Raw genomic sequence first — 12,732 nt, 5'->3', positions numbered from 1 at the left:
AAAAGTCTATATATATTTCTCCTTGAAATTATTATTTTTTTTATTTTCTCCCCCTCACCTGTCACTCTCACTCTGTTTCTCCCTCTCACAGAGCTGCATCTTTTGAGGAATGTGGATGCAAATAACTCAGACAGTGGAGCTGCTGCTAAAAGTTCCAGTCTGCTCAGTGGTTTTCGTGGTTCATCCAGCTACAACCATGAGACTGAGACCATATTTGCTCTGCCCAGGATGCAGCTTGAATTCAAATCTATCCATGTGCAGGACCCAGAGGAGCCATCCCTCAGCGGTATAGCCACTGCTCATAGCCTACTGAAATCTCACACTTGCCATCATTTAGGAGGAAAAATCTTGTGGTTGTGTTTAAGGGATTGTACCTAAACTGTATGTGTGTATGTATGTGTGTATAGACCCTAGCAGCAAGCCCAAAGTGGAGTGCAGTGTGGTGACTGAATTCACTGATCACATTTGTGTTACCATGGACGCTGAACTCATCATGTTCCTGCATGATCTGGTTTCTGCATACTTAAAGGAAAAAGAAAAAGGTGATGCATGTCAAATTAGCAGTAAAATCAAATCTATCAAATGCTAATGATAGTAAAAGTCTACAAGTTTTACTGTAGTATTTTGACACATTCTGGTATAATGAATACAGTCTCCATGCTAATGAGTTAGGTAAATGTTAGGTAAGCATGTGACTGTGTTGATGTGTGTGTACCACAGCCCTGTTTGCCCCACGCATGTCTGCGTCACGGCCGGGTCAGAAGAGCCCCACAGCGCTGCAGGAGGACAGCTCAGCTGAAAAGGAGAAGCCTAAAGAAGATGGAGTGAACTACACCACTGTGGACTGGAGAGAGTTTCTGTGCAATACCTGGCACCTGGAGCCCACATTGCGGTAACTTAACACTGCTCACTCTCACATGTTCTGTCTGCAGAACAACAAGGGAAGAACAACATAGCGATATGATATTTATATAAACATTCAGGTCCATAAACATTCAGACATTGACATTATTTTATTTGAGGTTCTCTCTTGCACTCATTCTCAGATATGGATTGTCGCCACTGGCCTGCTGTACCAATCAGGTAAATGGTGTAAGAATGACAGCACTTTTTAATGCAAGCCCCCTTTTTAAGGGACCAAAAGTAATTGGACAGACTATAGTAATCATAAATTAAATTTTCATTTTTAAGACTTGGTTGCAAATCCTTTGCAGTAAATGACTGCCTAAGATCTGGAACCCATTGACATCACCAGATATTGGATTTCTTCCCTGGTGATTCTCTGCCAGGCCTTTACTTCAGCTGTGTTCAGTTCCTGCTTGTTGTTGGGGTGTTTTGCCTTCAGCAAGGGAAATAGATGCTCAGTTGCATTTAGATCAGGTGTCTGACTTGGCCATTGCAGAACATTCCACTTCTTTGCCTTAATATGTCTTGGGTTGCTTTTGAAGTACACTTCAGGTCAGCAGTGTGAAGCACTGCCCAATAAGTTTTGAAGCATTTAGCTGAATCGGAGCAGATAATATAGCCCTATACACTTCAGAATCCATCCTGCTGCTTTTGTCAGCAGTCACATCAATAAATACAAGGGAACCAGTTCCACTGATGGCCATACATGCCCACGCTGTAAGATGAGGTGGTGTGATTTGGATCATGATTCCTTCCCTTCTCCATACTCCCATCATCCCATACTGTTCCCATCACTCTGGTATAAGTTGATGTTTGTCTCGTCTGTCCATAGGATGTTGTTCCAGAACTGTACAGGCTTTTTAAAATATGTTTTTGGCAAACCTTAATGTGGTCTTCCAATTTTTAAAAAGGGGGGACCATGTATAAAAAGTGCTGTAATTCCTACACTGTTCACCGTATACCGTTCAAATAATCTGCGGCATATAATACTGCGGTTGACAGCTACAATAACAATAACTTAGGTTATAACTTCTGTCCTTTGTCCAAATATTCATGGACCTGACTGTATATATGGTTTGAATTGACATGTTGGTTAAGATTCCATTATATCCTGTGGGAAAAGAGTTTTTTTTTTTTTTTTTTACTGTAAAGACACTATAAGGTATAAAGACACTCCTTTTCTATCACCTTCTGCTGAAATCAAAAAGAAACTAAATATTAGCCGAGAGCAATAAAATCTTTTTAAAGGGCTCATCAGATTATATGTTATAGATTACAGATATTATGCTCATGTGACCTATTATTGATCAATTGCAAACTTTCCATGCACACTACACCAATCAGTTTGTATTAAAATGAGGTGTATGTAGTATGCACAAATTTTAGATAGGCGATCATGTGTACATCATGAAGACACTACCATCTCTGTGATTGATCATAATTACTACAGATGTTCTCTGGCACCATTACCGCCAGACTAAAAACACCACAGAAACATCACAGTACATATTGTAATAATGGGCCTCATTTATCAATCTTTTAGTAAAGTTGTGTGTAAATATTTACGTAAGCCAAACCGAACAAAAAAATTCCACCAGATTTGCAAAGGTTTCGGAAATTTATCTTCGTATTCGTGTGTATATTTACATGCGTATTAGGTGCTGACATGCAGGTCTTTGTTTAGGGCTCTAACGTATTCAGGAGCAAGCCTGATGTTGCTGCGCAGCACTCTAGGGGGAGTATATGGCTCATTGTAGGTTGAAACATAGATCGGTCACTTATCTCTCTTTGAAACGTGCCAGTAGCAAGAAATCCAAGCACAAACGCACAGGAATGGCCCAGGATCTTCTTGTAAATTCTGCTATTTGCACTGCCTCGGTTTACGGCTACAATATGCACAGACCAGCCCTGCGGCATTTCTTTTGAATTGAACAAGTCTTATTTGTCTTTAAATGCATTTGGGTTGGCTTGCTGTCTTTATTTTTTTCATACTTAATATTTCTTTAATGCCATTAATATGAAATGACAGGTTGAATAAATATTACAATTATCCGTGGAGTTGAAATAAAGAAGCAATTTAAACTTGACTGCGTAATCCATACATTAAAATGCAGTAACTCCTGTGCAAATTATATGATGTAATGCCAATCAGTCAAGGTTTACAGTAGTTAGATTATGTGTAAATTCACACACATTCAGGAGCACAAGTAGGATATGAAAGTTTTCTGAAATTAAAGGATTTTCATGAATACCAATCCTTTTGTGTAAACACTCATATGAACAGTTTGCAAATAAACCTGTTTGTATCCAGCTTGATAAACGAGGCCCAAAGTCTAATGTGATATGACAAAAAGCAGTATGTCCACTACTGCTGGTTTTCCATAAAGCCACTGAATAATGCTGCAGTGGTGTATGAACATTTCAGGTTGATTTCGTGGACAGGCCGGAAGATTGATCCAGTGGGAGTGGACTACATCCTGCAGAAGCTTGGCTTCCATCATGCAAGAACTACAATTCCAAAGTGGCTTCAGAGAGGTGTGATGGACCCCCTGGATAAAGTTCTCTCTGTTCTGATTAAGAAACTGGGCAATGCACTGCAGGATGAGAAAGAGAAGAAAGGAGGAAGAGACAAAGAGGAACATTAACAAACTTTCTTTAAAGGTTTCATTCCCCCTCCTTTCTCTCTCTCTCTCTCATTCTCTCATTCTTACATGCACACGTTTAAATGTGAAAGCTAGATCATTAAACGGCAGTAAGCTTATCTGAAACACTGTATTTTTTAACACTACTTTACAGTCCACTCTTGTTCACATAAACTTTCACTGTACTTGGTTGCGTGACACGAGTACGAGTTCACATGTTGCAAATTGTTCCTGTATCTTCTGTATATTTTTAATCAACTGTAACTTGCTGCTGAAAGCCAGATGGACTTTGTTACATGGATCATATGCACTTATACATTCTAGGTTTCATTAACACTTCACTAACATGGTGAGAACAAGTGTTTGATCTGTAGCTGTACAGTATAAATGTAAAAAGCAGTGTCTTGTAGCGTTAGTCTCACTCAAGCTTGTTTAAAATTCCACTTGATTTTTATTGTTTTTATATTTATATATAATTTTAAAAGTCAGAGGACATGTGCCAATTGTTCTTTTGCATAATTCTTACTGCCTGTCACATTGTGTGAGAGCCAAGAGATAGCATGTGTCCTTAAGCACATCGGTTCATTTAAAAGTGACCAAAAGTTCCAATGCCTGATCTACATTGGGCTCAAATCAATTGCAACAGATCAAACCTGGAGTTGTATTTCAGAATGTGAATCTTTCTAATAATATATATGGTTTGTATTGACATAAACAGCCGAATATTTTAATATCTTTTAATGTGCAATTCATGACTCATGTTAGGTGTGTGTGAATTTTTAATGTATAGCTGTGCAATAGACTACTGTATATACACAGAAGTGACTATGTTCAGTGTACTTTAACTGAATAAAAATTGTGACTCATCTATCTCCTTGTAATTTCAGCTTGATGTGAAATTACTACACATTTTTCCTTCAAAATGAAACTGAAACTGGGTGGAATGCATATAATGCTGTCTAAAAATGTAGCTAGGACGCATAAAACATCCAGGCTTCATTTAAAAAAAAAAGTTTTTGTCCGTTACATTTAATCGAGGAAATCAAAGTATTGTCAACTCTTCTGCACAAAACTGCACCATCCCACTATATAACTGCGTTCCTATAACTTCCTATACATTTACCAGTAGTGGACTTTGATTCAGAACATTATTTTCTCATGTGAGACATTAATTTAGACTTAGTTACCATCCTATAAACAATTCCCTATCATTTTCATTTTCTAAACATCAGGGTGCATTTGCAATTCATATAATGTACACTCCCTGGCCACTTTAATAGAAACACCCTATTAAAGGTTGGTATACCCTTGCTCATTCATGCAATTATCCAATCAGCCAATCATGTGGCAACAGTGTAGTCCATAAAATAATACAGATACAAGTCAAGAGCTGTGACTTAGTTGAGCTGACAAGAAGTCTGCAGTAACTCAAATAACCACTCTTTTCAACCATGGTGAGCAGAAAAGCACATTAGAACACACAACACATTAAACCTTGGAATTCCTAATGGAATTCTGCTGGGATGGTAGGATCAGAATTTGGAAAACAGCATGAATCGAACCTGCCTTGTGATAACAGTTCAGGTAATAATGTAATGGTGTGGGTAACATTTTCTTGGCACACACTGGGCCCCTTAGCCATTTAAGCATTAGAAGAACCCTTTATTTGTCATATACACATATTACAGCACAGTGAAATTCTTTTCTTTGCATTTCCCAGCTTCTTAGGAAGCTGGAGCAGAAGGTTAAGGTGCTCAATGGCCCAACAGTGGTGTCTTGGTAGTGCTGGGGCTTAAACCCACAACCTTCTGAATTACCAATCTTATACTGGCTACTTCCAGCACGATAATGCACCATATCACAAAGTACAGGTTGTCTCACCTGGTTCCATGAATGTAACAGTGAGCTCACTGTACTTCAAATGCCTCCACAGTCACCAGGGGTCTGGGTTTACCCAGTAAGTATTAGTATGGTGTTCCTAATAAAGTCACCAGCATAGAGATATATAAAAGTGTCTTGCATAAGTCAGCGTCTGTGGGTTGTATGTTTGACAACCCTAGTTTTGAAAAAAAAAAAAAACAACTCAGTAGCATCTTGTACCTAAAAACAGACTCCAGGCACCCAGGTACACAGTTGTTATTCTCACCATCCACTGTAAGTGCAAAAATAACCAAATAATCAGGCACACACAAATATTTTTAAAAGTTTTATTTCACCCAAACCTCACAAAAAGCGCCCTGACTCAATTTACTGTGCCTTTTTTAAACTCTGAATAGGTAGATTTTGCAGAGACTCATTTAACATTCTAGCATGTTACATAAACTCAAAAAAATGAGCTAACAAAAATGTGCTAAAAATGTGCTGCTCTATAGTTAAATGCACTCTATATTAACTATAAAAACAATTCAAGGGCTATCCATAGTGTCTTACATTTAACGGTACAACTGGCTGGTTTTTTTTTTAAAAAAAAAAAGAAAAAAAAAAAAAAAGAAAAGAAAAAAAAAAGACTACACATTGGCAATCTGTTACTATCAGTAATTCCAGTATTATAATAATTTTGGTCTTTCATATACATTTCCATATACATATCTACTGTTAAAAAATAAAACAAAAATAATCTATCTGAAAGATTAAAACAGGTGTAAAAAAATTCAAGTTTGGCCTCCATAATGCTGTGTAGTAATGAGGCTGTTTGGTGTGGTGGCTCCCGCACTCGGTTCCAAGCGAGAGGTTGAGTGAGGGGGTGGAACCTGATGTGGCAGCTTCATTGAGCTCTACAGTGTTCAGATACTTCCCTGATCAGACACAGTGCTTTCAGTTTGGGAGAACAGTCATGTTCATATCAATACCACTGAATCATGGGTAGGGCATGGAGGGAAGGGGCGAGAGAGGAGGAACACTTTCACCAGCTCGACCCTTCTGCTGCCTGTTACACTGTTTCCTGGAGCGCTTCTTGGCTGCAGTGTCGGCTCCGGGTTTGCGGCCGCGTTTGGCAGGTTTAGTGGCGATATCAGACTTCTGGGTGACCGCTGCTGTGGACTGCAGGTCTGAGTCATCGTGCTCTTGGCAGCACAGCTGGCTGCTGATGGGGTGTGGTCTCAGCGTGCCCTCCTCATGGGTCTTACAGAAGGAGTTGGGACACAGCTGGCAAAAAGCATCGGATGGTTTGCCACACACGTCACAGTGGTGCCAGGGGCAATCCCATCGACCTGCTCATCACATCAACACAATCAGTGAATGGGCTACACTCATATTTACCCCATTCCCACAAATAACCTCTCTCAAAGGCCTAGGGCTGCAACAAATATTCCATAAATTCGATAACTAAATTCAAATCATCAAAAACCTCTACTATTAAACCCCTAACTTAGCTCATTGTTTGAGCAGCTAAGTAGTTTTCTTTTCTTTCTCTGCTAGTTTTCTTCATTAAATCATGGAAAAGAACAAATTCTTGGGCTTATACAATATTCAAGCCATTATTTGTAATCAGTCCATAATTTGAAAGTTGCAGCCCTACAAAGCCAAAAATTAATGTAACTGGTATTTGAGATATAATATTTGATAACAGGATCACCATGAATTAAAGTATAGTAATTTGACTTTGAAGATAGAATTCTATATTTACTTTTGAAATGCTAAGTACAGTTATTTACATTTACTTACATTACTCAATCTGAGCAGTTACACTGGATGTGAGACTTACCGAATGGTCTCTTAGTTCGATCCAGGCAAGACAGGTGGTAAGCTTTAGTGCAGCCCTTGCGGTCACACAAAACCAACTGTCCGCCATCGCCACAACGGAAACACTCATCCTCAGATTGCTTCTTCCCTTCACTTCGAGCACGCCGCCGCCTAGGTTTCTTCTTCTGTAGCTTGGCTTTGGGCTCTGAAGTGGGGGTGATCTGTGAAACAGAGCGCAGTTTCCTCTCTTTTTAGAAAATTTTTGGACATGATTAATTTACACATTATTTTAGAATGAATCACATATCTTTAAGATTAAAATCAACTATGTTATAAATATATAAAGATATATATAGAGAGAAAGAGAGAATAGTTGACTTTAATCAATCTATCTATCCACACACACAGTCCACTTTAATAGGACTTTAATAACACCTGTACACCTGCTCATGTATGCCAATCAGCCAATCATGTGGCAGCAGCACAATGCATAAAATCATGCAGATACAGGTCAAAAGCTTCAGTTAATGTTCACATCAAACATCAGAATGGGGAAAAAGTGTGATCGTGTGGCATGGTTGTTGGTGCCAGATGGGCTGGTTTGAGTATTTCAGAAACTGCTGATGTCCTGAGATTTTCACACACAACAGTCTCTGGAGTTTACACAGAATGGTGCAAAAATGAAAAACAAAAAACATTGTTTGAGTGACAGTTCTGTGTGTGGAAACACCTTGTTGTTAAGAGAGGTCAGAGGAAAATGGCCAGATTGGTTCAAGCTGCCAGGAAGGATATAGTAACTCAATCACTCTCAGAGCAGAAAAGCATCTCAGCATGCATGAAAACATGGAACCCTGAGGTGGATGGGCTACAACAGCAGAAGACCACATTGGGTTCCACTCCTGTCAGCCAAGAACAGGAATCTGAGGCTATCATGGGCACAGGCTCACCCAAACTGTGATAAAATCACCAGTCTGCATGAGCCTGTGCCCTTGATAGCCTCAGATTCTTGTTCTTGGCTGACAGGAAAAATCTGCAGAAATTATACAATCATGTCAACATGGACCAGAATCTCAAAGGGATGTTTCCAACATCTTGTGGAATCCACACCATGAAGAACTGAGGCTGTTTTAAGAGCAAAGGGAGGCCCTACCCAGTACTAGTATAGTTCCTGATAAAGTATTCAGTGAATGTATACTTAACTCTAAGTAGCTGCATCAAAGACAACAAATTCCCCTCACCAAAGAACCTAGAAAACAACTCATATTTTATAAATCTACTGGTTACAATAACGTAACCTTAATGTTATATCCTAACTTCTAAATTCCAGTTTCTTTACATGACTAAAAAAAACTAAATATATTTCTAGCTTTTCCATGAGGCATGGGAACCCCAACAGAGTAGCAGGGACCTTAGAATGAGCTACACTGCCAATTTAACATCTAAAGCTCTTGCTCTTCATATCAAGTATTTGATATACATTACAAATGATTGGGTGCTTATAGCAGTGTGTGACTCACCTTGGGTCTATCTCCTAGGAAGCCACTGCAGTTGGGTGCACCACAGCGACAAACAGTCTTCTCATTCCCAAGACAGTCCAGATTATAGTTAAAAGTCAACTCTGTGCCTACAAATTTAAACAAATAAAAAAGAAACAAAAAGTCTTCAAGCAAACATCACACAATCACTGCTTCTCAGGATGATCATTGTACACAATTCTAATCTGACATCAGTGCAGAATATATTGCACATTGTCTAACAGTGAGGGAAAAAACCTGAAAGAGTAGAGAAATAAGTCAGAAGAAGAAACTATTTCTTTGCACTAAAACAAATGATTTATTAGAAGTCTTAAATAGTTTCTCTCAAATATGTTCAATATTATTGACATCTCTAAGAAATATTTTTAAATGCAAACAAATTGTAATTCTTGAAAATTTACAGCAACTCAGTTGTTGCCTTAAACCATGTGCTGTTTTACTGAGGAATAAATGTGAGAAGAATGGTGAAGGAAGGGAAAAAAAAAAAAAAAAAGCCCCGATTCAGTTTAACTGATTCTTTTGGTTTCAAAATGAACTGTAAACATAACAACTAGAGCTGTTTGGAAGCATTAAAAGAAAGAATCCATTCCTGAGAGTATCTCACAAAACATAGCACCTGAACTTCACTAAGCATACAACTGCGTACAAGTGTTCTGCATGTAGGAGTGTCTACAACCTTGATGGTTGATAATTCAGGGCGAATCAGATGGCACAAAATATTAATTGCAAGTATGCCAAAAATTTTGAAACCAGTGTTCTGTAGAATAAACTACACTACTTAAAATACTTTTGTGTTTGTCTAGATTTATTTAAACATTTTTTGTACATGTATCTTTGATACTTAAACTTCATTTATCACGGTTTATATATTTATTTATATAATATATGTACGTACACACACACACACACACACACACACACACAAACACACACAAACACACACAAACACACACAAACACACACAAACACACACAAACACACACAAACACACTGATCATCCATAACATTAAAACTACTGCCTAATATTGTGTAGGTCCCCCTTGTGCCGCCAAAACAGCTCTGACCCGTCGAGACATGGACTCCACAAGACCTCTTAAGGTTTGCTGTGGTATCTGGCACCAAGACATTAGCAGCAGATGCTTTAAGTCCTGTAAGTTGTGAGGTGGGCCTCCATGGATCGGACTTGTTTGTCCAGCACATCCCACAGATGCTCGATCGGATTGAGATCTGGGGAATCTGGAGGCCAAGTCAACACCTTGAACTCTTTGTCATGTTCCTCAAACCATTCCTGAACAATTTTTGCAGTGTGACAGGGAGCATCATCCTGCTGAAAGACGCCACTGCCATTAGGGAATACCGTTGCCATGAAGGGGTGTACTTGGTCTGCAACAATGTTTAGGTAGGTGGTACGTGTCAGAGTAACAACCACATGGACCCAATACCAGGACCCAAGAATTCTCAGCAGAACATATATATAAAAAATATTTTTGCTCATCTTCATTAAGTTTATGTTGGTTTTTCCCTTTAATTTTTCGCCCGTCTGTAAATTTTCATTATCACCCTCATGACACTGTAAAATCTGGCCTAGTGTGCTCTTCTCTGAACTCACCTGCTGGAATGTCGCACACAGCGAACAGGCCCACACGTGTGTCTCCATTCACAGTCCACTTCTGTGTCTCACAGTTGGGCTGGCAGCTGTGGTTCATGAAGCGGGAGTAATTCCCTTTAGGACCTGCATCAATGATCCGATCCTACGTACACACATGGCACTGGGTCAGGCTTTGTAGAGAACATCGTTTTTGACTTAAAGTACCCATGAAATGGAACGAGTCATTTTCATATGCTGACATATTTCCTTTTAAACAAGAAAGAAGCATGTCAAAAAACCAATTTCCACAACAGCCAATAGTCCTTGAGATACACCACACTTCCCACTGTATCTAAAGGAACTCAACAGTGGCTTAGCAAACCAGCTAAATTACACAGCTGAAAGTAAAAAAAAAGGTTTGTTTTCACCTGTGGAGAACTTCTCACTGCCAATTGGCTCACTGCGCTCTGAGGTTTCCAACCACCGTGCGGCAAATTGGTACCAGCACACGGGTCATTTCTTAAATTTTTTCCCGTCTGTAGCAATGAGGGCATTAGGCTTCTCATGGGGAGACTGATTTAGCACAAGGCATTACAATAAAACTATCAAGAAACAAGCCACAAACGTGCCCAATATATCCAAATCCTTCATTCTTGCTGTGTCCCAAAACAAAGACACTCTTATTAAAAGCCTTAAACACACCCATTTTGAATTCTCGGGCACTTTAATATACAGGAAATTTAAGTTATTACGAATGTGGGCTAAACTGTAGTCATATGTAAGTATCCCAAATTGTTAATTGTAAACTGATAATATTTCGGAAAATTATTTCTCAAATAATGAATTAATTATTGAGCACAGTTGTAGTATTTAGCACTGTAGGGCCACAGAATCCTGACCTGTGACACTCCCAATTAAATACCATTCCTCTAGCTCTACTGCACGCTGTCCAGCCATGGCAGACTGCACCAGTACAGCAGGAGCAGATATACTCACACTGCTAAATTATTTCATTTCATTCATTATCTCACAAGCAAAGAAGAAATTAGGCTGAAGAATTTTCAGCTAAACTAATGACAACCTTGTGTAGAACAGTCCTATACATGGGACTTCCTTTCACCTCCACTCATTTTTCTTCCCTGTTTTATCCCTATAAAGTTACAGCTTTAGGACACCCGATCATACAGTACATGTCTTTTAAGGAAATGCAGACTTCTACATTGAAACATTTTAGTTCAAGCATTTAACCACCCCACCCACTCCCCAAAAAAATTTATTAAAGAAAAATTAACATTTAGTAACCCAATTCTGTTTCACTGCATAACACATACAGTGGTCTTGTGGTACCATGGTGTTTACCTTGTCTATGGTAAGCATGTAGAAATGGGTGATGTCATTTTCCTGGGCGTATTTGATCCTGGCTCTGCACTCTTCCTCATCGATTAGCTCCCCCACATACTCATTCACAAACTCCCCCTGATTTACACACAACAACAAGTGATAAACACACACAGTGGACAAACAGATCCTCTACATAAACTCTCAAAAAAAATCTACAGAATAACAGCAACTGGTTTGAAATATATGAACTGATGAAATTAGGTTCATTATGCCTGTACAAAGTTTTTTTTTTTTTTTTTTTTTAAATAGTTAATCCACAACGGTGTTGGTTATCACCTTCTTGATGTCTCTGAGAGAAACAAGACCCCAGCCTTTGCCAGCTGTGCGAATGATCTTGGTCTCAGGGTAGAGGCGCTTGGTAAAGTCCTGGTTCATGCAGCGGTCACCAGCCGGACACACCTGAGGGTGACACTCATACAGCAGCATGCGATTCAGACACTCCGATTCAAAGCTGCATGGCCGCTCGTCAGTTGGCTTACAGTTGCACTTGGGGATCTCGGAGATGTCAGCTGTGTAAATCTGCACACGCCCAACTGGTTTGTTGACCTGCAGAAAACAGGTTGGCGTTACCTTAACAATAATAAATGTGATGGCCCACTAAACGAGGACACATATGAAAGGCAAATGCATTAAATTTTGCACACGTGAAAAGGATTTATCAAACAGTAGGGTAACAGCCATATAATATGTTCACAGCTGATCAAGAAGCACCAGTTTTATCATGTCTTGTGTAAAAAGTTGGTACCTTGATATATTTGTATGGAGGGGGTTTCCTGTTGTTCTCCTGAGCTTCTTTAGCTTCTCTCTCCATTTTGATCTGGTTAAACCGAGCCTCAGCCTCCACCACAGCTAAAGACATGACAGGTAGTGAACAAATAAAGACCCGCTGATATGAATGAGAGGGCCTTAGATTAAATGAAGAAAAAGCAGCAACCAGTATTACCATTCTTAAAGACCTTCCCAATGCCAGTCTTCTGGT

General features: G+C 39.2%; 2 protein-coding genes across 14 annotated transcripts in view; one reads left to right on the top strand and one right to left on the bottom strand.

Annotated features, from left to right (window-relative positions):
• kiaa1109 (KIAA1109 ortholog) overlaps positions 1-4,429 on the top strand; it is a 44,938-nt gene extending 40,509 nt beyond the window's left edge. For all 10 annotated transcript variants that reach the window (XM_053232551.1, XM_026937620.3, XM_053232556.1 and 7 more), the window contains 4 exons: positions 92-286; positions 408-542; positions 721-892; positions 3,332-4,429. In XM_053232551.1, coding sequence (XP_053088526.1) covers positions 92-286; positions 408-542; positions 721-892; positions 3,332-3,551 — 722 coding nt within the window. In that variant the 3' untranslated portion in view covers positions 3,552-4,429. The remainder of the gene's footprint in view (positions 1-91; positions 287-407; positions 543-720; positions 893-3,331) is intronic.
• Positions 4,430-5,743: 1,314 nt separating this feature from the next.
• Positions 5,744-12,732, bottom strand: part of nsd2 (nuclear receptor binding SET domain protein 2) — a 21,821-nt gene continuing 14,832 nt past the window's right edge. For all 4 annotated transcript variants that reach the window (XM_026944793.3, XM_026944785.3, XM_034303066.2 and 1 more), the window contains exons 17-24: positions 12,697-12,732; positions 12,499-12,602; positions 12,030-12,299; positions 11,712-11,828; positions 10,374-10,515; positions 8,747-8,853; positions 7,252-7,450; positions 5,744-6,757 (exon numbers count right to left, since the gene is read on the bottom strand). The exon at positions 12,697-12,732 is cut by the window's right edge and continues 167 nt beyond it. In XM_026944793.3, coding sequence (XP_026800594.2) covers positions 6,405-6,757; positions 7,252-7,450; positions 8,747-8,853; positions 10,374-10,515; positions 11,712-11,828; positions 12,030-12,299; positions 12,499-12,602; positions 12,697-12,732 — 1,328 coding nt within the window. In that variant the 3' untranslated portion in view covers positions 5,744-6,404. The remainder of the gene's footprint in view (positions 6,758-7,251; positions 7,451-8,746; positions 8,854-10,373; positions 10,516-11,711; positions 11,829-12,029; positions 12,300-12,498; positions 12,603-12,696) is intronic.

This window comes from Pangasianodon hypophthalmus, chromosome 3, assembly GCF_027358585.1.
Source record: "Pangasianodon hypophthalmus isolate fPanHyp1 chromosome 3, fPanHyp1.pri, whole genome shotgun sequence".
NCBI lineage: Eukaryota > Metazoa > Chordata > Actinopteri > Siluriformes > Pangasiidae > Pangasianodon > Pangasianodon hypophthalmus.
This window is presented reverse-complemented; position numbering and strand designations above follow the sequence as displayed.